Here is a 27,396-nt window from a genome sequence, read left to right on the forward strand (position 1 = left end):
CTCTGGACACCACGGGGTTCCCTCAGCTCATGGGAGCCCCGCAACACCTCTCCCCTCACTCCTCTGGTGCCGGCAGCGGGCGCGAGACTCCTCTCGCACAACCGGAAGTCCCGCCCGCCACCAGGCAAAAAATCGCCTGACTTCCTGGTTCGCCGCAGCGGCGGCACCTTTCTTGGCATCACAACGTGGGGTGGGCACCCTCGCAGCATAAAATAATATTGAAAACGGGGTGGGTACCCATGGAACAATTAAATAAACGGGGTGGCACCCATAGTTAAAAATATGCAAATAAGCATCAAAGGGGCAGGAGCGCTTCCCTCCAAGGGAAAATGATAGCGCTCTGCCCAGTAAGTAAAATAAAGCTCTCTCAAGGCGCTGGGGGGCTCAGACAGCATCAGGCCCCTCAGAAATCACCCCATTAGCAAGGAGGGTCCCAGCAGTCCTAAGCAAATGCACAGGGTTCAAAGAAAAAGGTCCTGGGGCAAAGTGAAGCAAAAGAGGACCCTAAGAAAGAAAAGATCCTCCAGGCATCCAGGTCCATCAGGTATCCAGGGGCTGGGCAGGGCCCAGGGTGGCAAGCCTTCCCCTGGGCCCAAGCAGCAGTACGCCCCTGGCAGGATTCAAGTCAGAAACAAGAACATTTTGTAAGGGGACACAGCCCCTTTTTATACAGTGAATTCCTTTGTCTAAAGGTGCAGGGTGGGGGAAAAACCAGGCCAGCTGGTTTGGGAGCCCCCTTGATGAGCTCAGCCACCCCTCCCATTCACTAGTCAGGCTAGGGTCATCAGTCGCACCACAGGGGGGGGAGCCAGCATTGTGTGGGGAAAGCCCAGCCCTATTCAGCACCCAGGTGCACCCCTCCCCTCACATCAGCATGCTAATCTCAACACTCACTACTGGGCAGACCCATCCAGACTCCTGGAGCCAGGCTCCAGCTAATCACGTTTCAGAAAAGGGGGTGGTGATGAACAGAGTGTCTGAATTAAGCAGACCACTCTTACCCAGTCCAAAGATCAGGGCTTGATCCATCACCGTTATTTAGCTCACTGCCCCATCCCAGCTCAGAACCTGGCTATATGCAAATTAGTCTGTCCCTGGCCCAGTGCATCATGGGAACAGGGCAGACCAAACTACCAAGCCAATTCTTCACCAGAAAGGAGACAAGCTTCCGGGGACCGGTTTCTGGCATTTCAGCCAATCACGTGCCAGCACACTCACTACACACGCACACCCATGTCTAGAAGTGGCACTTCCACACTAGACACAATCATGCCGCATACATCATTACGCAGCATTCAATCTCACGAGTTCACACATATCAAACTCGACCCTGCACTGCCCACACATCAGGAACTACCATGGTCACACATATTCCCCATGCATTCCTATGGGAGGGCAGGTCACTCACCACACATACACAGAGAGCTCACGCACTTTACACTGTACCACAGTGAAAAAGTGCGCAGAGGCTTAAAATCACCAACACCAGGTCACAGAAACAGGCTAGGAAAAAGCAAAAAGTTTCGGGGGGAACCTGCCAAAAGGGCCAGGTCCAACACATGGGATGTTGAGAACCCGTTTGGCTCTGGGGTCCGAAACGTTCTGATGTTTTCTGAGGAGTTTCCAGGTGACTCCAGTGTAGAGGGCTTTGCCGGGGTCGAGTCTGCTGATGATGAGTGCGTAAATTACAGTTTAGCAGGGAGGCGTGTAGAAGCATGATGCATTGTGAGCAAGGAGTCCAGTATGATGCCAAAATTTTGAGCGTGGTCTGTAGGCGGGGTCCCCAGTGTGGAGGGCCACCATGAGACGTTCCATAGGGGAGGTAGGCCACACAGCCCTCCTCCCCATATGTTTATGGCCGGGCCCTCGGGATGAGGTCCAAGGCCAAAAAGTGGCCCGGGGACAGGGGCCCCACACACCCTCTTCCCCATTGATTCATGGCTGGGCTGTGGGGGTTAAGGGTCCCCAGGGCCAAAATAGGCATGGGGAGGAGGTACCACCCAGCCTCCTTCCTCCATATGTTTATGGCCGGTCCTTGAGGGAAGGGGGCCCCGGGGCTGAAATTGTTTCAGGGAAGGGGGCTGCGTGGCCCCATCCCTCTTTAAAGAACGTTTTGGGCTCGAGGAGGTCCCACGCCAAATCATTTTATTGCCCTGAAGAGGTTCTGGTCCCCAGTGATTTTTAAGGGCAGGTAAAGGAGCAGGAAAGACAGAACAGAGGGCAGAAAAACAACCAGGAAAGGCAAAACAAAAGGTAGAAAAACTAGCAGAAAAGGTGAAACAGAGAGCAGCAAAATTTGGGGGAAAAGCAAAACAAAGGGTAGGGAAAAAAGGAGGAAAGGCAAAACAGAACAGAAGAAGGCAAAAAGGAGGGGAGAAAAATGAGCAGGAAGGGCAAAACATAGAGCAGAAAAACAAGCAGAAAATGCAAAACAGAACAGAGGAGGGCAAAACACAGCACAAGCAGACTCACACACCAACTCACAGACCCTCTCAGAGACTCACAAACCTACTCAGAGACCCAATGAGACACTCATACACCCACTCACAGCCATTTTGTCACTCACACACTCATAAACAAATCCATTTAGACACTCACGCACCCACTCACAGACCCACACAGACACTCATGCTCCCACCCATGGACCACTCAGAATCATGCAACCACTCACAGACCCATTTAGAGACTTGTGTGCTTACTCAGACCCCCACTGAGACATTCACACACCTAGTCACGGACCCAGACATACACTCAGACACCCACTGAAACACCCAGTGAGACACTTATGAAACTACTCCCAGGCCCACTGAGACACTCACACACCCACTTACTCACCCATTGAGACACTCAACCACTCACTCACACACTCACTAAGGCAATCATGCACTCACTCTAACACTCACTTTTAAAGGTTACATGTTACAATTAGGAACTTTTTTTAAAAAACCTTAGCAATTAACTTAAAATACCAATGGTTACAAGGACAATTTAGTTAGGAAATACAATTTCTTTTAAATGTGCACAATCACTGAAAATGCCAAAGGTTACAGGGATGTTAAAGCAAGGAGAAAAAAAATAAACAAACTTTAGAAATTCAGTGAAAAAACTCAAAGGTTACAGGGACGTTATAGTTAGGCGCAGATTTCAATCATACAAAACCAGTGAAATTTAGCAGTTCTAGTTACCTCAGGTAACTAGTACCCATGCCCCCTCAATGCACTGCTTTTCACCTCACATATTACATCACTCACAACATGGTCAGTGACAATACTAATGACATCACTCATGACCACTTAAAGTACATCATCAATGACTTCACTGATGATAGCAAAATACCTACCTGCTCCCCCAAAGAACCTCCCATACACCCACTCTCATACAATCCCTTACATACCCGTTTACAGACTCATAAAGTACTCTTACAACAAATCACTCAACCATAGAGCCACTCATACAACCACTAACTCACCCATAAGGGCCACTAATGTACCCACTCCCTCACCAATACAGCCACTCACACATCTAGTCAAGTAGATACGTACACACCCACTCATACACCCTTACAGCCACTCTCTCAATTACCCATACAGACACTCACACAGCCACTCACTCACTCACTCACTCACTCAAAGAGGTACTCACACACCCACACACTTTACCCAATTCAGCCACTCACACTGCCACTCATCAATATAGCTACTGACACACCCACTCACACACTGATGCAGCTACTCAGCATACCCACTCACATACCCACAGAACTACTGACAAACCCATTTACAAATATATACAACCACTCACACACCCAGTCACTGACACTCACAGCCACTTACACAAACATTCACTCAACAAAACAGCCATGTGCCTACACACACACACTCAAACAGCTGCTCACTTATCCATACAATCAGACACCTACTCCCTCACCCATTCAGTCACCCACACCACTACTCAATCACCCATACAGCCACTCACACAGCCACTCACATACCTCTGCAGCCACTCACACAGCCACTAACTCACATATACATCCACTCACACAGCCACTCACTCAGCCATACAGCTAGGCACACACCCACTAACACATCCATACAGCTGCTCTCATACCCACTCACCCACGCATACTGTCACTCAGACATGCACTCACACACTGATACAGACAGTCAATCAACCACTCAGATGAGATTTATTAGAAATAGTATGACTGACTAGCACATTAAAAAATTGTAATTTAACATATCCTGTAGCTTAGTATATATCTTTAAGTATCAGTAACTTTAACAAAACACTTAGGGCATCATTTATGAGGCTGTGCGTCACTTTTATGCCGCGGGTGCGTCACTTTTTGTGACGCACCAGTGGCATAAGAAATGCGCCTTGTTGCGCCATATTTACAAAATGACGCATCTAGGTAGATGTTTCACTTTATAAACCCCTGCGCCACATTATATCTGAAAAGTCATATTTGGTCATTCAAGGTCATGGGCTGATGTCATCAGTGATGTCATTTGAGATGGCATCAGTGATGTCATCAGTGAAGTCATCAGTGATGTTACTGACCATGTAATGTATGATGTAATATGTAAGGTCATTAGGAGTGCAGGTTTTAGGTTTTGGTTAGCTCAGACAACTCTAACTGCCGATTTTCACTGGTTTTATATCTGAGCCACTGGGGAGTTATAAATAGAACAGAGTTTCCATAGGAAATGCCACTTTTTTTCAGGAATCTCCACAAAACTTGCCAAAAAGTGTTCTATTTATTGTCTAATTTTTGCTTGGCAAGTTTCAGGGTGATCCCCCCCCAATGCATTTTCCATGTACATATTTTAGAAGCACTACCCCAAAAACTGTTGAACAAAATTACATCAAATATGGCAGGGGGGCTAGATCTTGGTCCACAAAACATGTGTTTTGTGATTTGGTGTAAATCCATTTACGTGTTGAGATATTAACTAACCCTAGGCATAATACTATGCTACGCTAACAGAGCATGCAAAGTTTGTACTAATTTGCACTTCGCAAATTGCACGTAGTACAGGTCCAAAACTGTGCTTAATCGCGTAGCAGCTAAATCAACAAAATCCTCAGATGCTTTGAAAAAGCAATTTTACATGCTTAAAAGCATGTAACCAATTCACAGATCTGTCCTGGAAGCCTCAGGTGAATCAGGTGGTCTATGCCTGCCTCTTTACGCTTAAGGGGCTACGAAAGATTCTACCGTTTATTCCATATCATCTTAGGAAATCTGTCATAATCGGTACTATCTTTTCTAGAATAGATTATGGCAACGCCCTCTATTTGGGAGTAGGGTGCGCTCAAATGGCCAAGTTGCAATCTATTCAGAATGCCGCAGCCAGATTACTTCTCCACCTGCCTAAATATCACACCACCTCATAGGCCATCAGGCAGCTTCACTGGCTCCCAGTTCAGAGGCGGATTGACTTTAAAGCACTCTGTTTCACAAAGCATTGGCGGGAGTGGGGGCCTCTAACCTTCAAAACCTATTCACATGGTACCAGCCAAATCGATCTTTGAGGTCTGCCTCTCAAGGACTGGCTATGGTCTCTAAGATCAACAGACAACACTGGGGAGGGAAGGGTTTCTCCCATCTGGCCTCTAGGCTTTGGAACTCTTTACCACAGCAGTTAAGACAAATTTCCAACCATAGGCTGTTCAGGAAGGAGATCAAGACGTGGCTTTTTACTCTATAGGACATTGGCCAGCACATATCTTAGTTACCATGCACAACGTCAAGACGCCTCAGCATTAGTGCGCTTTAGAAATACCTTCACTCACTCACTCACTCACTCACTCACAAGAATGAACTTTTACAATTAAAACATTAGGCAATGAGAGAGCTGATGATTTTGCCCCCCCCTAACCTAGGGGGAGGACCAAGCAGATGCCTTGAAAACAAAGAGCATAAACAAAAAGCACATTTTGTTGAACTTCAGTAGATGTCCCTCACAAGTCAAAAGCAAAGCATTAAAATTATTCTTACATCAAGCTGAAGTTCCACTAGTCGTTACTAGATGTCCCTCACGAGTCAAATGCAAAACCATTGAAAACCTTTCATCAAGCATTTACATTTGACTCGGTAGGGACATCTAGTAACCACCAGTTGAACTGCAGCTCTTTGTAGAATTATTTTTTTATTGGATACTATATAATATTCACTGCCCACTGCTAATCTCATCCCATAATACCTTGCAGGGCCTTTGGTTGGGAATGTTTTTTTGCCAATTACTGTGCTTGGGGTGGTCCTAAGAGGATGGGACCACCACCAAACCGTTCAATAGGATGTGTTTTTTTGTTTTCAAGGCATCTGTTTGGTACTCCCCCTAGGTTAGGAAGGATCCCAAAATCATCCCCTCTCTCACTGCTTGCTAATTTTTCAGTTTCAATTGTGTGAAAGTACTATATGCACTTCAGCATATAAAGATAGAGATACTTATTTTATCATAACTGGCAGTGCGCAGGATGCCATTTGCAATTATTTTGCAATTTTGTTCACAGTGCAGACAAGTACACAGTGTCATCAGCTACGCTACGCAGACTACGTGAAGCTACGTGTAGTGCTGCTACGTAAACTACGCCCAGGCTTAATATTTAGCTCCAAAATTATTTGTATATTTTTAGAGTCATGTTCAAGACTCCATCATAATCTTCAACAGTAGAGACGTCTGATTGGCGCAGGGGGGCCTTTTATCCCTTAACCCAATTCACTCTCAGACTCCTGCAAGAGTGGGTACTCTGATTGGCTGCCTGTAATATGAGGAAAATTTTGCTGGTAGCCATTAGAGGATACAAGGACTTAGTCCTCTTTCCTGAAATGTTTGGCACTGTGCGGCACACCCAAATGGATCCCATGGGCCAGAATTATAAATAAATTGCTGTTTTTGCTGTAATCCTTTGGGACTCCCACATAATCTTGGCAACAAAATAAAAAAGGTGGCCTGCCCTTTTTTCGAAAATTTAGGGCATGAGTAGAGCTCGACGCAAATTGTGGGCCATACAGAGCCCATCTCCCAGGGTCAGATATCTTAAATAAGGGGAGGGGTGCACGGCCCCCTCTCCCTGACTCAATGGCGCTCCCGTGGACTCCATCCTCTGTGGTGGATTTGAGAAAAAATGGAAGAGGTGGTGGAGCCCACCTCCCTGAGCCTTAAAAGGTCCCGGGGACCCAAATCCCCAGGGTACAGATTGCTTTGAAATGGGGAGGGTGCCACACAGCCCCCTTTCCAGATCCTTTGTAGGCCATGAGATCCCATCCGTTAAAGGGAGTGGGGCTATGTGGCCCTCCTCCTTGAGCCTTGAAAGGCCCAAAAGTCTCCAACCCCCGGAGTCAGATTAAGTATTCTGTCCTGGGGAGCCCACCTCCGGGACAGAGTAGTTTCCCTGTTGGCACTACTGCAGACAGGGAAACATATGTGTGCTCCTGGCTGGTGGGAGCATTTTTAAATATCCCGTCAGATTAGAAGGCAAGTCTGTTTCCACCCAGCAGGAGATTTAAACATACTTCCGCTTACTGGAAGCTAACTTCTGTTTCCTTGTGCTCACTACTGTGGACAGGGGGACAGATATTGTTGCTTCCCAGAAATACCAAACTGAAAATAGCTTCTCGCTCAGTGCCAGGAGCAATGCCGACTTCTGCACCATGCAGGTAGCCAGCTGGGGTCACAGTGACCCCGTGGCTCCACTGTTTTCCCCAATGTGTTGATTGGCGGGGTCCAGGGTGGTCACCAGGGTACTCACCTCTGTCCTCATGAGACAGGAACCCTGGTGACCAAAGAAGGCTTGGGAAGGAGAATTCACCCCCCTTGAATTGTATTATGCTCTGGGGAATGAGGTGCCCGGTGTCTATTGAGGCTCGGGTTGCACAGCCCCCTTACCTTTTTAATTGCATTTTACCAGGGGACATATAAATATATACACTTCCATCAGTGTGCACAGTGAGGTTACTAGTTTTTAAACTTAGATGAACACAAATCTCCCTCCTTTTTTTATACCATGTGGGGTACCTTAGGGGTCGGCACTCTCGCCCACCCTGTTTAACATATATGTAGCCCCACTGGCAAATCTTATTTGCTCCTTTGGCTTTACAGCCATATGCTACGCTGACGACACGCAAATTGACGTCTCACTGACTGCTATATCAGAGAACGTGGCAGCACGTTTTAACTCATGCATTAGCCATATCATCAATTGGATGCAAAGCAATTGCTTAAAGTTCAACACCGGGAAGACGTAGGTAGTAACGCTTGGCAGGGACTCTTCACTTTGGAACTCTGCTTGGTGGCCTGATACAGCAGGATCTTGCCCTCAACCCTTAAAAAAGGTAAAAAATCTCGGTGTCGTAATTGACGATCATCTTTCCCTATTGAGCCAAGTCAACAGCATTACCTCTTCCTGTTTCTATACCCTGAAATTTCTTAGGAAAATCCTACTTTTCATCCCAATGTCCCTCAGGAAAAGGGTAGTCCCAGCTCTGATTTTGTCAAAAATCGATTACTGTAACTCACTCTACCTTGGAGCCAAAAAAAGTGTGACACAAGCTGCAGACTCTACAGAATGCAGCTGCGCGACTACTACTGAATCTACCCAAATTCAGCTCCATTAGTCATGGAATTCGAGAACAGCAGCACTGGCTCCCTATCTTAGCTAGGATCCAATTTAAGTCCCTGTGTATCTTACATAAGGCATTGCACGAAAAAGGACCAGGACAGATCAGACAATATGTTGAGCGTTATGCTCCACAGAGAGTTCTCCGCTCCGCCTCGGCATTCTTACTTATAGTTCCAAGGATAAAGACGCTGAAGTGGGGCGGTTGAAGCTTCCGATTTCTAGCTCCGAAGCTATGGAACTCTATGCCCCTGCATCTTAGAACCCAAAATAATCTACTTCAGTTTAGGAGGGATCTTAAAACCTGGCTGTTTTAGCTGTACATGACCAGCTGCATTTCCCCTTACTTTGTATTTTTGATATTTAAGCGCTAAGACGCCACGGCATACACGCGCTCTATAAAAACCCTAATTTCATGTCATTTGTGTTTAGCATCACTGAAATGCTAATATCCTTTAGGGTGTGCAAATGCAGTAGGAAAAAAAGTTGGAAGGGTTGTAGGAGGCCAATTGGCAGAGACCGTGATTGGTACCAGGGTGTTCTACTGTTGTCAGTGTCAGATCGGTAACTATTAACCGCTTAAGGTGTGGGAGGGGCCGTGTAGGCCAACAGACGTACGCAGCACTATGGAGGTAGTGCTCACGACGGCCAACGGCCGCTGCAGGCATGGACAGGGTTATAGGCTGTGAATTCGTACTCTATAGTTGATGATTGTCCGCACCTCCATGGTTCTGCAGAGAGACTTCACTTCTGTAGCTGATGGTTATACTGAATGGGTCCTTAAAATGAAGAAATCTTGACCAGAGTAGAAATCACACACAGGTAGTTGCCAGTGGCCTATGATATCCACTTTTGATGTGTTGCCATCTATCTATTCTGTTCATAACAAATGGGGTTGGCTCTAATCAGTAAGGCTGAGCCCAATTAACTGAATAAGAAAAAGGAATGCCAGTACTGATAAGTAATTCAAAGTAAATATTTCAAGCCCAAATACAGACAACAGTTCAATATTCAGGGTTGCTATTTAAATAGCTGTTTATTCAAAAGAATTTTTTAGAAAATGCACGATTTTGAATTAGTATTCAAATTCAAAAACATATAACAACAAAGGACATCAGGACACCAAGTAGTAAGGGTAAAACCTCATCCAAGCTCACATTCGTTAATCATCAATCATATCACATTCAAACCACTCATATACAAACATTCAAACTGGATACCTCACACAGTCTGGAGTGACAGTAAAGCAGGTGGTAAAGTATAAGGTCTGCTCCCTTTCTCCAAGCGGATTTTAACACAAAATCAGATTCACAACGCTATTTATCAGACAATCGTGGGAGATCACGCAACCAATTTATCACCTTTTCTGATACATCCTCCTCCTCTGGCGGCAAAAGCGATAATAGCAATAGTAGACCTAATAGGAATCGCACATGGAACCAGCAACAACAACCTCAGGGCCAAACTCCGAAGTCTTTTTTAGGGAGAGGCCAACCCAGTGCAAGAGGAAGGACAAGATGCACACAGCCATGGGAAATGACAACTCGCCGCCAACATTACAACAACTAGCGGTATCCAAAAGAAACCTGACGGAGACTGAGGAAAGTGTCCTTGCGAAGGGACTATCGTTTGTACAATTTTGTGAAAATAAAAATTTAATTCTGTCGCAAGCTTAGACTGACTATGTTTTTTGCTGACAATCCAGCTAAAATGCCGGCTGAAGTAACAGGACTCCGCAAAAAATCTACTTTTTGCCCTCCAGGGTATAAAATACCAAAATAAATTTTGTTATTCGAAAAGACAGTTTTATCTGCTATTTCAGATATGGAAAAACAAAAAAAGTTTGTTAAATTCAATATTTCCAAAGAACAGACCAATGCTTTGACCTCCTTACGAAATTATTCCACCATAACGATTAAACAGGCGGACAAGGGCGGGTCAATTGTTATTTGGGACACTACTGAATACACTGCTGAGGTAATGAGACAGTTAAATAACCCGGTATGTTATCAAAAAATCGCCAAAGATCCTACTACTGATTTACAAAATCAACTATTCTCCATTTTGAAGGAAGGGTTTGACCAAGGCTTCCTGGGCCCCAAGGAGTTTGAATTTTTACAAAACCGACATCCCAAGACACCCATGTTCTACATTTTGCCAAAGATTCATAAGAATCAAACACACCCGCCCGGAAGACCTATTGTGGCTGGGTGCGATTCATTATTAGAACCGATCGCAAAATATGTAGATTTTTTCCTGAAGGAATTTATGACTCTTGTGGTTTCCTATTTACTGGACACCACAGATTTCATTAAACTAGAAAAGGTGAATTTCAACAAAGGGAAGGATTTATTGGTCACATTGGATGTGACATCCCTTTACACCCAAATTCCTCAGGATGAGGCGGTGGCAGTCCTCTCCCATTTTTTGCAGCTAAGAACCAGACCAGTTCGGGTCCCTACCCAATTTTTGGTGGACTTGGCATCCTTTGCCCTTAAAAAGAATTACTTCTGTTTCTGCAAAGAATTCTTTTTCCAAACCAAAGGAGTAGCTATGGGGTGTCCTTTTGCCCCAGAGCTAGCTGTCTTATTCATATCTCTGTATGAAGATACTTACGTCCATAACAACAATCCATTTTCAGAATACATTGGAACGCGGTTACGTTTCATTGATGACAAACCCCAAATTAACCCATGTTTAACCCCTTCCACTCTGATGACGAGCTGGGCTCGTCATGAGGTAGCCTCCTCGCACGCTGATGACGAGCCCAGCTCGTCACGTAAAGTGCGCTTTTAAAAATCTCAGCGTACGAGCGGAATTCTGCCCGCACGCATGCGGTTAACCCTCTGGCAGTTGACACAAAGCAGTCAGGCTTAACTTAGATGCAATGTGAACATATTATTGCAGCCCTTGAAACAGTAACAAAATGTAAATACAACACAAGAAAAATCTCACACAAATTTAGAAAAATAACTTACATTGTAAGACATTATTTCAGACCAAAAGAACAAAAGTCCACTCCGAACAGTAGATATGCAATTTTAACCCCTTTAGTGCTCATGACGGAATGGGTCTATCATGAGCATCAGTGCTCATGTGCTCATGATGGAACCATTCCATCATGCCCACATGAGCACAAAATCCCTCTGCTGCTGAGAGGAGAGGGTTTAATTTTTAAAAAAATTTGCCTCAGGCTTTTTTTTCATAATGATGGCGCACTGAAGTCATTACATATGAAACTGAAACTAAATCAGCTGATCAGCTATTTTTTTGTTTTGTGCTTCAGTGCTCATGGGGCTATCTCAGCCCCCCAAAACCCTGAATCAAATTGGAGAAGTATTGTTGGAAAGGGGAGAATCTCCCCTTTCCAATGGTACCCTTCCCTATTGGATCCCTGCTTGAGGATTGTCCCAAGATGGTGATCCCCAAGCAGGGATCCACCCACTAGACACCAGGGATTGGGGAGTGGCCCCTTGGGCAAGGGCCTTTGCTCCCCCAATAAACATTTGGCTTCATCAGTCTTTCTGCCCCCTGAGGGTAAGCACCTTAGACATCAGGGATTATTTTGTATAGGTCAGGGGTGGGGCTACCCACACACCTTTCCCCTCAAACATACAAACATGTTTGTGCCCCTCCGGTGGTAGATGGAGAGAAAAGCCACTGATTCGCCCCCTGAGGGTCAGAAAGCCCACTAGGCACCAGGTATTAGGGTTTTTTAATAAGCAGGGTGGGGGCTGCCCAGAATGGGCATGCCAATGCCTCCCCTGCAAAAAAATTGCCATACCCACGAAAGAGGGAGATGGGGCAATAGACCCTTATCTGCCACCCCAGGGGAACAGAAAGCCCACTAGCCACCAGGGATGATTTTTATTTCAAAGTTCAGGGGTGGGGCTGCCGAAAAAGAGCATGCCAATGACCCCCCCCAAAAGCCACAACCTTTCTGTCCCCCCCGTGGGACAGATGGGGTCAATAGCCCCTGATCTGTATTCCAGGGGGGGCAGAAAGCCCACTAGGCACCATGAATTTGTTTTTGTTTTATACATAGGGTTGGGGGCTGCCCTGAACTGGGCATTCTAATGCCCCCGCCCAAAAACAATTGCCGTTTTTTCTGCCCTCTGAGAGGCAGATGGGGTCAATGTTATGGGGTAGGGGCTGTCCACAGTCTTTCTGTACCCCCCCAGGAAGCAGATGGGGCAATAGCCATGAGCTGCCCCTGGAGGGAGGGCAGAAAGTTCAGTAGGCACCAGGGATTCTATTTTTATTTTATATACGTAGGGATAGGGGGTGTCCAATGGGCATGCCAATACTCCCAATACTCCCAACCCAAAGCAAATTGGCACAGTCTTTCTGCGCCCCAGGAGGCAGATGGGGGCAATAGCCCCACATCTGTACCCTGGGGGCAGAAATCCCGTTAGGCACCAAGGGATTAGCTTAGTAGGGGTGGAGGCTGCCAAGAAAGGCACGCCAATCCCCCCAACCTCAAACCCAACCCTCAAAAAATTGCCTCAGTCTTTCTGCCCACTCGGGAAGCAGCTGGCGGCAATAGCCCCTTATCTGCCCCTCCCCCGAAGTTTTTATTTTCCAGAGTAGAAATCACACACAGGTAGTTGCCAGTGGCCTATGATATCCACTTTTGATGGGTTGCCATCTACCTATTCTGAACATGGACTTGGCTTCATAAACCAGCTGTAGAACTTCTCAGTCATGGTCCAATTTTGGGTGAGTCACTTCAACAGCTGATGATGCGGGTGACTGGTTTCTGGCCTAGGGAGACTCATTACCACAGTCTACTGGCGTGTACTTTTTTGGCTTTCTATTTTCCGCAATACTGCCTTAACATTAAAACTCAAAGTTAACACCTACATATACCAGGCAGGGAGTCCATGGTGGTAAAGACAGGTCAACAACCTGTGGGCCAGCATTCTGAATGTTTTCCACCACTTAAAAATACATCCAGTTCCAAAGCACTCCCCAGTCTTTTGGAGATTATTGTACTATATGTTTTCTTGGGTGGCTGTTCTGTCGAAGGACTGCTAATCTTGGCAAAGTCTGAAACAAATCTAAAGTTTCAGAAATTGGGTTACTGGTTAAGGGGGGATTGAAACCAGCAACCACATTTCTTCTCAGGGTAAAACACAAACAAACCCCAAATTAACCCATGTTTAACCCTCTGGCAGTTGACACAAAGCAGTCAGGCTTAACTTAGATGCAAAGTGAACATATTATTGCAGCCCTTGAAACAGTAAAAAAATGTAAATACAACACAAAAAAATCTCACACAAATTTAGAAAAATAACGTAAAATGTAAGACATTAGTTCAGATGAAAACAACAAAAGTCCACTCAGAACAGTAGATATGCAATTTTAACCCCTTTAGTGCTCATGACGGAATGGGTCTATCATGAGCATCAGTGCTCATGTGCTCATGATGGAACCATTCCATCATGCACACATGAGCACAAAATCCCTCTGCTGCTGAGAGGAGAGGGATTAACTTTTTTAATTTTTGCCTCAGGCTTTTTTTTCATATGTAATAATGATGGCGCACAGAAGTTATTACATATGAACTGAAACTAAAATCAGCTGATCGGCTAATTTTTAGTTTTAGTGCTTCAATGCTCGTGGGGCTATCTCAGCCCCCCAAAACCCTGAATCACATGGGAGAAGTATTGTTGGAAAGGAGAGAATCTCCCCTTTCCAATGGTACCTTTCCCTATTGGATCCCTGCTTGAGGATTGTCCCAGGATGGTGATCCCCAAGCAGGGATCCACCCACTAGATACCAGGGTTTGGGGACTGGCCCCTTGGGCAATGGCCTTTGCTCTCCCAATAAACATTTGGCTTAATCAGTCTTTCTGCCCCCTGAGGGGAAGCACCCTAGACATCAGGGATTATTTTGTATAGGTCAGGGGTGGGGCTACCCACACACCTTTCCCCCCAAACATACAAACATGTTTCTGCCCCTCAGGTGGTAGATGGGGAGAAAAGCCACTGATTCGCCCCCTGAGGGTCAGAAAGCCCACTAGGCACCAGGTATTAGGGTTTTTTAATAAGCAGGGTGGGGGCTGCCCAGAATGGGCATGCCAATGCCTCCCCTGCAAAAAAATTGCCATACCCACGAAAGAGGGAGATGGGGCAATAGACCCTTATCTGCCACCCCAGGGGGACAGAAAGCCCACTAGCCACCAGGGATGATTTTTATTTCAAAGTTCAGGGGTGGGGCTGCCGAAAAAGAGCATGCCAATGACCCCCCCCCAAAAGCCACAACCTTTCTGTCCCCCCCGTGGGACAGATGGGTTCAATAGCCCCTGATCTGTATTCCAGGGGGGGGGCAGAAAGCCCACTAGGCACCATGAATTTGTTTTTGTTTTATACATAGGGTTGGGGGCTGCCCTGAACGGGCATTCTAATGCCCCCGCCCAAAAACAATTGCCGTTTTTTCTGCCCTCTGAGAGGCAGATGGGGTCAATGTTATGGGGTAGGGGCTGTCCACAGTATTTCTGTACCCCCCCAGGAAGCAGATGGGGCAATAGCCATGAGCTGCCCCTGGAGGGAGGGCAGAAAGTTCAGTAGGCACCAGGGATTCTATTTTTATTTTATATACGTAGGGATAGGGGGTGTCCAATGGGCATGCCAATACTCCCAATACTCCCTACCCAAAGCAAATTGGCACAGTCTTTCTGCCCCCCAGGAGGCAGATGGGGGCAATAGCCCCACATCTGTACGCTGGGGGCAGAAATCCCGTTAGGCACCAAGGGATTAGCTTAGTAGGGGTGGAGGCTGCCAAGAAAGGCACGCCAATCCCCCCAACCTCAAACCCAACCCTCAAAAAATTGCCTCAGTCTTTCTGCCCACCCGGGAAGCAGCTGGCGGCAATAGCCCCTTATCTGCCCCCCCCCCCCGAAGTTTTTATTTCCCAGAGTAGAAATCACACACAGGTAGTTGCCAGTGGCCTATGATATCCACTTTTGATGGGTTGCCATCTACCTATTCTGAACATGGACTTGGCTTCATAAACCAGCTGTAGAACTTCTCAGTCATGGTCCAATTTTGGGTGAGTCACTTCAACAGCTGATGATGCGGGTGACTGGTTTCTGGCCTAGGGAGACTCATTACCACAGTCTACTGGCGTGTACTTTTTTGGCTTTCCATTTTCCGCAATACTGCCTTAACATTAAAACTCAAAGTTAACACCTACATATACCAGGCAGGGAGTCCATGGTGGTAAAGACAGGTCAACAACCTGTGGGCCAGCATTCTGAATGTTTTCCACCACTTAAAAATACATCCAGTTCCAAAGCACTCCCCAGTCTTTTGAAGATTATTGTTTCCTATATGTTTTCTTGGGTGGCTGTTCTGTCGAAGGACTGCTAATCTTGGCAAAGTCTGAAACAAATCTAAAGTTTCAGAAATTGGGTTACTGGTTAAGGGGGGATTGAAACCAGCAACCACATTTCTTCTCAGGGTAAAACACAAACAAACCTCAAATTAACCCATGTTTAACCCTCTGGCAGTTGACACAAAGCAGGCTTAACTTAGATGCAAAGTGAACATATTAATGCAGCCCTTGAAACAGTAAAAAAATTTAAATACAACACAAAACAAATCTCACACAAATTTAGAAAAATAACGTAAAATGTAAGACATTAGTTCAGATGAAAACAACAAAAGTCCACTCAGAACAGTAGATATGCAATTTTAACCCCTTTAGTGCTCATGACGGAATGGGTCTATCATGAGCATCAGTGCTCATGTGCTCATGATGGAACCATTCCATCATGCACACATGAGCACAAAATCCCTCTGCTGCTGAGAGGAGAGGGATTAACTTTTTTTAATTTTTGCCTCAGGCTTTTTTTCATATGTAATAATGATGGCGCACAGAAGTTATTACATATGAACTGAAACTAAAATCAGCTGATCGGCTAATTTTTAGTTTTAGTGCTTCAATGCTCGTGGGGCTATCTCAGCCCCCCAAAACCCTGAATCACATGGGAGAAGAATTGTTGGAAAGGAGAGAATCTTCCCTTTCCAATGGTACCTTTCCCTATTGGATCCCTGCTTGAGAATTGTCCTAGGATGGTGATCCCCAAGCAGGGATCCACCCACTAGATACCAGGGTTTGGGGACTGGCCCCTTGGGCAATGGCCTTTGCTCCCCCAATAAACATTTGGCTTAATCAGTCTTTCTGCCCCCTGAGGGGAAGCACCCTAGACATCAGGGATTATTTTTTATAGGTCAGGGGTGGGGCTACCCACACACCTTTCCCCCCAAACATACAAACATGTTTCTGCCCCCCAGGAGGTAGATGAGGAGAAAAGCCACTGATTCGCCCCCTGAGGGTCAGAAAGCCCACTAGGCACCAGGTATTAGAGTTTTTTTACTAAGCAGGGTGGGGGCTGCCCAGAATGGGCATGCCAATGCCTCCCCTGCAAAAAAATTGCCATACCCACGAAAGAGGGAGATGGGGCAATAGCCCCTCATCTGCCACCCCAGGGGGACAGAAAGCCCACTAGCCACCAGGGATGATTTTTATTTCAAAGTTCAGGGGTGAGGCTGCCGAAAAAGAGCATGCCAATGACCCCCCCAAAAGCCACAACCTTTTTGTCCTCCCCGTGGGACAGATGGGGTCATTAGCCCCTGATCTGTATTCCAGGGGGGGGCAGAAAGCATACTAGGCACCATGAATTTTTTTTTTATACATAGGGTTGGGGGCTGCCCTGAACGGGCAAAAACAATTGCCATTCTTTCTACCCTCTGGTAGGCAGATGGGGTCAATGTTATGGGGTAGGGCCTGTCCACAGTCTTTCTGTAACCCCCAGGAAGCAGATGGGGCAATAGCCATGAGCTGCCCCTGGAGGGAGGGCAGAAAGTTCAGTAGGCACCAGGGATTCTATTTTTACTTTATATACGCAGGGGTAGGGGGTGTCCAGAATGGGCATGTCAATACTCCCAACCCAACCCAAAGCAAATTGGCACAATGTTTCTGCTCCCCAGGAGGCAGATGGGGGCAATAGCCCCACATCCGTACCCCGGGGGGCAGAAATCCCATTCGGCACAAAGGGATTAGCTTAGTCAGGGTGGAGACTGCCAAAAAAGGCATGCCAATGCCCCCAACCCCCAAATAATTGCCTCAGTCTCAGTCTTTCTGCCCCCCCTGGGAAGCAGCTGGGGGCAATAGCCCCTAATCTGCCCCCCCCTGGGGTGGCAGAAAGCCCACTAGCCACCAAGGATTTTTCAAAGTTCAGGGGTAGGGGCGTAGCTCAGCATGGGCATGCCAATGCCCCCACGCCCACAAAAAATGCCACAGTCTTTTTGTATGCCCCCTGGAGGCAGATTGGGCAATAGCCCCTGATCTGCACCCAGGGGGCAGAAAGCCCACTAGGCACCAAGGATTATTATTATTTTTTATAAGTAGGGGTAAGGGATGCCAAGAAGGGGCATGCCAATGTCCCCACCCCAAAACAAATTGCCACAGACTTTCTGCCCCCCCCCCCAGGAGGCAGATGGGGGTAATAGCCCCTGATCTGCCCCCATTAGTAGGGTCATAGCGCCCACTAGACAACAGTAATTATGCTTTTTTTTAAATGTAGGGGTGGGGAATACCCAAAATGTGCATGCCAATGGCCTAACCCCCCCAAAATGGCGACAGTCTTTCTGCCTCCCCTTGGGGGCATATCAGTGCAATAGCCCCTGATCTGCCCCCTCCCCCCAGGGCGTCAAAAAGACCACTATGCACTGACCTTTTTTTAAAAATGCACCTAGCTGTGGATTTTGGGCCCTAGCACAGCTGGCACCTAGGGAAACTAGACACCCTTCGAAACCAGGATGGGGTGACCTGTATCCCTCTCACCAGGTTCAATGTCCCAGAATACCTTGCAAATCACAAACTTTGTCAATAAAAAATACATTTTCTTCACATTTCTGTGATGGAAAGTTCTGGAATCTGCGGGGAGCTACAAACTTCCACCCACCCAGCATTCCCCCAAGTCTCTCGATAAAAATATTACCTTACTTGTGTGGGTAGGCCTAGTGCCCGTGAAAGGAAACATCCCAAAATGCATCGTGGACACATCAAATTTTTCTACTGAAAACTGACCCTTTTTTTGCGATGTGCCTAGCTGTGGATTTTGGACCCTGGCTCAGCCACACCTAAGGAAACCTAGTAAGCCTGTATATTTTTTACAAACTAGACACCCAGGGGAAGCTAGGATGGGGTGACTATGTGGCTTTCACCAGCTTCTGTTATCCAGAATCCCTTGAAAACCTCAATCTTTGTAGAAAGAAACACATTTTCCTCCGATTTCAGTGATGGAAAGTTTTTGAATCTGTGGGGAACTACATACTTCCACCCACCTAGCATTCTCCAAAGTCACCCGATAAAAATGGTACCTCACTTTTGTGGTTAGGCCTAGAGCCTGCAACTGGAAATGGCCCAAGACGCACTGTGGAGACTTCAAAATTATCGATCATAAAAAGACTTAGCTTTGAGAGTGAGTCTCCGCGTTTTTGGTCCCGAGCTCAGTAGACATCTAGGGACACCTACAAAACCCAGACATTTCTAAAAACTAGACACCCCGAGGAGTCTAGTGAGGTGTGGGTTGCATGGATCCCCAAAGTTGTCCTACCAAGAATCCCCTGCAAACCCCAAATTTTCCTGAAAAAACCCACTTTTTCTCTACATTTCTGTCTGGGATCACCGCACCGGCACAAATGTCCTTCCATCCAGCATTCTGCTTGGTCTTCTGATATAAATGATACCTCACTTGTGTTGGTGTCTAATGCAGGGTCTGCCCAAAAATGCATATGAAACAAAAATATAGAGCTTAGAGCTCACCTTGCTATCCCCTCAATCCCTATGTTTTGGGGCCTTTAGCAGTCGCAGGCCCTTGGCCCACCCACATAAGTTAGGTAACATTTTACTCGGGTAGGAGGTAATTTGTGACAGCACTGTAATCCCAGACAGAAATGTGAGAAATATTAGATTTTTAGCAAATTGTGAGGTTTGAATGGGACTGTGGGTGAGAAACCATTGGGGGATCCATGGAAGTGACACCTCTGTGGACTCCCCTGAATGCCTAGATTTTAGAAATGTCTGGGATTGGTAGGTTTCTATAAATGGCCACCGGACCCGGTACCTAATACCAGGTTATTTTGTGATAGATAGGGGGCATCTGTGTCCTTGGTCCTGAGCTTGGCTGCCATCTAGGGAAACCTACCAATCCCAGACATTTCTAAAAACTAGACACGCAGGGGAGAGTTTTTGCCATGTGAAGTTCCACTGGCCTCACATTAGGTCCAGCTTTATTATATCTGTTCATTTCTCCACTAGTCAAATTGATACAGAGTTATGGGTTGTCATCACAGTCATATGCAGATGATGTCCACATCTAGTATCAATGGTAGATGAAGTAAGAACCAAAATGGATGCTAGTGAACTAAAATTTAAACGGAAACAAAAAAGAGCTTCTATGTTTTAGTTTGTTATCTGCACAGCAAGCTGGCGGGGGCAGAATTTTTTTTAGGCCTGCCAGTCAACATGCCAATATCTAAAAATCTAGGTTTTCGATTGATAGTGATTTCAGAATGAACAAGCAAGTGAATTCAGGTCTTTGCTAAGCCTGGGCAGAGTTCGTGGAACTCTGTGACATGCAAAAAAAAACTTGTCCGCGCTACGTGGAGCTCCGCAGGTGGGGGAGTGCATTAGATAAATGCAGTTCACTGTGATTTTCAGTGCCAGGTGCTTGTCAGCACTGTGCAATCATCGCGAAAGTCACCATGCAAAGCGTAAGTGGGCCCTGCTTCGTTTCTGCCGCTCGAGTAGATTTTTACTCCAGTGGCAGTTTCTCAACGCCAATGGACGGTTTCTCAATGCAAGAAGTCACAAGCATACCCGACCACTCGCAATGAGACATTTGACCGCCCGCATTGAGAAATTTTCCAGGGATGTTGATATACAACAATCGCGCTCGCCAACTTGATGTTGACGATCAAGAATGAGGAGAAACTTGCTGGGAGGTGGCTTTGTCTCGCTCGTGCTGGCCAACTTGATGTTGATGAATGTGAGCGAGGGAAAAAACTCCGCTATGTGGAGTTTTATGGAACACCACTCGCGTAAAACTCTGCAAACTCTGCGAGCAGAGCAGAGTTCACCACCCAGATTTAGTTTTTGCCCCGTGCTTTATATACCTGTAAAAAGTACCCCCATGCAACTGAAAAATACACAAAAATCAATATTCCAGGTGATATTATCATGCCTGGACTATTGAAGAGCTTTGTAGTTAGGTATCCCGGATAAAGCCATAGGAAGGCTGAAAAGAGTACAAAAACTGGTGACAAGACTGTCACCTGGGAAAAAGAAGCACAGATCCATTAATCTAACACTGAGGGTTCTGCACTGGTGTCCTATAAAACAAAGAGAAGCTTTTAAATGCCTCATAGGGCTTTTTATAAATGTAGCTAAGCCACTCTCATGGAGAAGCTCGCAGGTCATAATCCTAGCCAACTTCTGCGATCTAAAGGAGCACTAGGTTTTGAAATATCCCGAATTCATCTTGAACGGAGCGCTGGAAAATCTTTCTCACTCCAAGTCTAGTGGTTGTGGAATAACCTCCCCACATCACTCAAAGGTGAAACCAATCATTGTTGATGTAACTTGAAAAGAAATACATGGGTATTTCAGTAAGTATAACTGCATGCCTGATTCAGAGAGGACTCTGCACTTGTGGTGGAGGCCCAGCAGTTGTGCCAGGACCTCAGTTCTGCAGTTACTCATTGAGGAGTTCGCAACAGTGTTTCGGCCCCGCCATGACTGCGGGACCTCGACCACGAGTGCACCCCCGCCACAACCGATGGGCCTCCTCCACCAGTGCAGAGGCCTTTTGTGAATCTGGCCCTTCCTGTTCAGATATTAGCACCAGGACACACCTCACGACATCACAATCAAGCTTTATAAATACATGTCATCATCATTGTGCGGGAATCGTGAAAAGATGGTGCTGAAGAAGGAAGAGATGACGTGTGTCATAGAGATGGAGGATTTAAGAAAGATGTGGAGGTGAAGAGTGTGTAAGCGTCAAAGAGAGTAAGAACCTGCAGAAAAAAGATGTGTGAACAAGAATGACTGAGACATTCGGTAGATTGCTACTTCTTCTAATGATCTTAGTAAAGTTTAATTCACAGCCTCAGATTTTCAGAATTGAAACATTTAAATTTTAATTCATTTATTTATTTGGTGTTTTGTATAGCGTGAACTTGTCCTCACAGGGTATCAAAGATCTTCGCAGTTAAAGACGTGACTACTTTTTCTTTAGTACATTACTCTGGAAAGCATTTAACACATTAAAGTCCAATTCAAAATTGTAACAGAAACTTCACTCTGCAAAAAAGACTTAAGCACATTCTCAGAATGTAAGTTTAGAGGAACCATAGCATAAAGGAAAGCAAAAACCTATATAAAACAGGTGAAATTGGACCTTTTCAAGAGATGCTCTTGTGTCTTTAAGCGGGAGGTTTTAGGCGGATCTGTTGAGGTTGTTCGGTAATGGTTATGGTAGGAATTTGCTCATTAGAAATATCTTGGTTTCTCTCTTGAATCTTGTGGAGTTAGGTAACCTTTTGATGCTTCGAGGTTGTGAATTCCATATTCTCGGTGCAGCACCTGAGAACGCTCTATCATAAGTGTTTTTCTTCTGAAAAATTGGTGGTTTCAGCACTAGGTTTCTTGCGCTCCTTGATTGTCTGCTTCCACCAGAAATCTTCCATTTCTGAGCTTGATACCTTGGTGAATTGAAGTGTAGCGCTTTGTGTTTGATATACGCCAATTTGTGTTGAATTCTGGCTTCGTAAGGTAGCCATTTAGGGCTCTCAGGTAAGGCGAGATGTGGTTGAATATTTTGAACCTGTTATAAGCCTTGTTGCTGTGTTGAGGCAGAATTTTAGAGGAGTTGTTGCGATCTTGGGAAGCTCTGAAAGTGTTGGCCATCCGTATTCAATTCTCGAGATTAATAACGCCTGAAGTACCATTTTGAGTTCTGCTGTTTCGATGAATGGATTCTACAAGGCTCAGGGTGCAGTTAAGTGTGGTGATAAAATTGGTCCATTCTTTTTTCATGGGTGAGCTTTTGGTGGGGGATATTAGGAGGAATTCTGTTTTGTGTGTGTTTAATTTAGGCTGATTTCTTGTTAACCATAGCATTGGCACCCTTAATGCCTCATTCAATGTTTTGATCTCCTCCAAAGAAGAAATCTTAATATAAATCTGAGTATCATCAGCGTTCATGTGGAAAGAGATGCTGACAAGGCTGAGTATATCTGTGAGTTGTTCCACATATTGGTTGAATAGTGAAGGGGAGAGGTTTGAGCCTTGTGGAACTTCAATCCGGTCTGAATGGGGGAAGATGCTGACAGGTTTTTATTTATCAGAAATCTTTGTGTTCTGTTCCTCAAGTAGAACGTGAACCATTCTAGAACATTCCCCAAAAATCCCATCCTTTTTTCAAGACACTCTAGCAACATGCCGTGGTTAACTATGTTGAACGCTGATGATAAATCAAGAAGAATTAAAAGGCATGTTTTGTTCTGGTCCAGAGCGAGCAATGCGTCATCTACTATCTGCAACATTGCTATTTCCGTATGATAATTTGGTCTAAACCCCGATTGGCAAATCGTCTAGTAGTTTAAATTTAGAGATGTGTTGGCTTAGTTGTTGATGAACACACTTTTCTATTACTTTTGCTAATAGGGTAATGTTGGATACTGGATGAAAATTGTTAGGGTCTGCAGGATTCTCTGTTGGTTTTTATGATGGGAATGACTTGGCCCACCTCTACACAGTCTGGGAATCAAGGATCCTTATCTTTGAGACAGGGAAGTATTGACTAACAATGTTCAACTGGGGACGATATCCTGGTCGTTGGACGGCACAAATTTTGCTGGGGGTGGATCGTTGTAGTGGTTGTTTGGCTTAATGGCCGATATAGTTTAAAATATGTTGTTTTGGTCATATCGTTTGAAAGTAGACCACTGATCTTTGTTCGTGGGAACTGGCAAATTGAGCAGTGTTGAATCACTTGGTTGTGAAGCCTCCAGTGTGGATGCTGCTGTCCTGAGCTCTCAATCCATGGAATTGGCCTTGGATGTAAAGAAATTTGAGAATTCTTCACAGCTAATTTGAGATTTTGTTGATACTAGTGCAGATTTGACCATTTTGTTCAATTGATGTTTGACCAGTTGAAAGAGTTTCCCAGGTCTGTTTTTAGAGTTCTCCAATTCCGTCCTGAAGAATTCTTATTTTGATTTGAGAATATTTTGGTTGTAGGCGCTTCTGGTTTTTCTAAGCAGTTTTAGCTGTGGGGCTGACAGTAGTTGTCTCCATTTCCATTCAGCTAGTCTCAGCTTATGCTTTTCTTCATTTAGTGCTCCGCTGAACCAGGGATTTTTTTGTATGTCCGTAATTCGTTTTAGTGGCGCTGTAGAGTCTATCATCTCTAACATGTTTGCATTGTAGTGCTCCGTGAGTTCGCTAGCGTTTGTCATATTTCTGGGAGGGGGAAGAAAGATCCCTCCTACATAGCTTCACAACAAGATCATTGGATTTATTCATTTATTTAATACTACTAACAAACATTGGGAAAGGCGTTTTTATGATGGGAATGACTTGGCCCATCTCTACACAGTATGGGAATCAAGGATCCTTATCTTTGAGACAGGGAAGTATTGACTAACAATATTCAACTGGGGATGATATCCTGGTCGTTGGACAACACAAATTTTGCTGGGGGTGGATCGTTGTAGTGGTTGTTTGGCTTAATGGCCGATATAGTTTAAAATATGTTGTTTTGGTCAGATAGTTTGAAATTAGACCACTGATCTTTGTTCGTGGGAACTGGCAGATTGAGCAGTGTTGAATCACTTGGTTGTGAAGCCTCCAGTGTGGATGCTGCTGTCCGGAGCTCTCAATCCATGGAATGGGCCTTGGATGTAAAGAAATTTGAGAATTCTTCACAGCTAATTTGAGATTTTGTTGATACCAGTGCAGATTTGACCATTTTGTTCAATTGATGTTTGACCAGTTCAAAGAGTTTCCCAGGTCTGTTTTTAGAGTTCTCCAATTCCATCCTGAAGAATTCTTATTTTGATTTGAGAATATTTTGGTTGTAGGCCTTCTGGTTTTTCTTAGCAGTTTTAGCTGTGGGGCTGACAGTAGTTGTCTCCATTTCCATTCAGCTAGTCTCAGCTTATGCTTTCCTTCATTTAGTGCTCCGCTTAACCAGGGATTTTTGTCTATGTCCGTAATTCGTTTTAGTGGCGCTGTAGAGTCCATCATCTCTAACATCTTTGCATTGTAGTGCTCCGTGAGTTCGCTAGCGTTTGTCATATTTCTGGGAGGGGAAGAAAGATCCCTCCTACATAGCTTCACAACAAAATCATTGGATTTATTCATTTATTTAATACTACTAACAAACATTGGGAAAGGCAATAGCTCTGGCTTCTTTTTGGCATAAATTCATTGTTATGTTATATGTATGGTTGTAAGAACAGAAAATTCACAAGAAGGATCCCCGATACTGGTAGGTGACAGGCTCTGTGAAACAAAGGATTATAGTTTACATATTATACGCCCTGCTTTTCCTCTTGCAAAGGATTCCTAGTTAAGCTCATTTGACCACGCCCCTTTTAGAGACTTACCACACTCCACTATTTTCATCCCAAATGAAATCGTTGCTCTTCAATAAACCTGTATAGTTCCTATCTGTACCCCTGCACGTGTGGTCTGCAGCTAGGACGCCTAAGGGTAGCTATGGCGCTTAACAAATGATCTTTTCATTTCATTTCAAGCACTGTTTGCAAGTCGCCTTAATTGATCACAATGTAATAGTGTAATAGTGTAATAATGTAACTGCCGAAAGATGACTATGCACAACACATTGGTCTTTACGGCAGTGCTTTAAAAGGGCAGGTCCTGTCCGGTACTGAGTACCTGCACTTCTTTCATTTGAGAAACGGAAAGCATATGCACTTCTCACAACAGCACAGCTCAGCTGCAATTTATTTAATGGGAGAGTACGGGCACTTCTTGGGGGGAATCAGGCACTGTCTTGAGAGTACCTTCACTTTTACATTTCCATTTAAAGCACTATAGAGGCTGCGACTGTATTGCAGGCTAAAATCCTGGGTTAATATCCCGAGTTACGCGCTCCCAGGCCAATAACTTCGAGTCAGGGTAACTCATCGCCCATAACTGGCTACTTTGACTATATCAGTCCGGAGTTACTCCTGCACAGAAAAAATATTTTTTTCCAAAGTTTAAGAGACCTTTTGATACCTTAAATGCTGTTTATGGCCGTTCAAATTGAGAGCTCTATTGATTCCTCCTCCTTTAGGGTTAGGAACCCCGGTGACTCGGCTCTCCTCGTTCGTGCATTCAGTTCTTTCCCTCCTCCAGGTCACAAAACAGGACGCGCCCCCTCACCTCCCCCGATGTAAACTTCCTCCCAGGCGCTGCCAATCACGGAGCAGCGGAGAAAGGTCGCTTGGAGGTCACACTCACCACAGTCCGGCCAGCACCAGGATCCAGAGGGCCCTTCCTAGAGGTGACGGCCTGCACACGTCCATAGCGCTGTGTCGTGGTATCTGTTTCTCTCTCCTCGTTCCTCGGTGTGTGTGTGCTCACCGGGCTGTGCGTTCACAGACGTGTGCGTGTGCGTGTGCGTGTGCGTGCGTCAGTCTGGGTATCACGTCTTCCTCCCCATCTGCCCGTGTGTGTGCCCGTGTTCTCTTGCTTGTGACTGTGTCTGTGCTCTGTTTTGTGTATCTAAGCAGTGTGTGTTTGCCTATTATCTTCCTTCCTCGTATTTCATTGTCCGTCAGTCCTCCATGTTGCTACTTGCCACCTTCCATATATTTTTTCTGTCACTTCTCTGCATCTCAGTGCTTTGTTTCCATCACCACTCCTATTGTGCATTTCGGTAATCGTTTTGCGCCCCTCCTTTTTGTTCAGCTCGAGTTGCAAACCTTCATTCCTTTCTGCTGTGGGTGGTGTTTGCGTGCTTGTCGTATCTTAGCACTGAGACGTTTCCAGCCAGCATCAAACAGCTGAAGGGCTCGATGACGAAGATGATATTCGTGCAGCTTCCGGTAAAGGGATGTCAGTTCCTGCTGAGTGACATTCCGCTCACAAATGACTGAAATAACCCCTTTTGTTGGTAGGGCGCACATAAAAACCACACTTCTTGGAGAGTCAGTCATGTTGTTAAAAGTATTTCTTCAGGGTGTTCCTAGAGACCAGTGGCAGTGGCCATGTGACAACCTGCTCCTCATTTTCTCCTTCAAACCGAAATGTTATATTGCTTTGTGCAGACGACCCTTTGCACTAATCGCTTGATAATTGGATTTTGTATGTAGTAGCTTCCCCAGAGAGGTACTCCTTTTAACATGATAATGGGTACTGCCCACTTGCTCTGGCCAATGATCAACTGCCCAATATTGATTACTTAAAGCAGCATTCCCTTTAATATTACTACTTTCACCATGCTCTGGTCAATGATTAACTATTGCTGAGGTTTGGGTGATGGTATTTTTTTCCCCATGAGTCGCAGTGATGAGACTGCTTCCTTGCTGTCCCTGTGCAAATATGTGTAATGTGCTAAACTTTGGGCTCTATCATTGACTGTGAATGTATGTGTTGTAGTGTGTTTGGGTACATGTGGAGTCGGGTGCCCAGATTGCAGTCTTCCCTTGTTTGTAGTTAGCCCCCAAGACGTAGGGTGCCCCC

General features: G+C 45.5%; 1 protein-coding gene across 1 annotated transcript in view; it reads right to left on the reverse strand.

Annotated features, from left to right (window-relative positions):
* Positions 1–26,324, reverse strand: part of LOC144807914 (uncharacterized) — a 235,256-nt gene extending 208,932 nt beyond the window's left edge. Inside the window, exon 1 of the mRNA XM_078673505.1 lies at positions 26,173–26,324. Coding sequence (XP_078529631.1) covers positions 26,173–26,237 — 65 coding nt within the window. The 5' untranslated portion in view covers positions 26,238–26,324. The remainder of the gene's footprint in view (positions 1–26,172) is intronic.
* Positions 26,325–27,396: the final 1,072 nt, after the last annotated feature.

This window comes from Lissotriton helveticus, chromosome 1_2, assembly GCF_964261635.1.
Source record: "Lissotriton helveticus chromosome 1_2, aLisHel1.1, whole genome shotgun sequence".
In the NCBI taxonomy this organism is placed as follows: domain Eukaryota; kingdom Metazoa; phylum Chordata; class Amphibia; order Caudata; family Salamandridae; genus Lissotriton; species Lissotriton helveticus.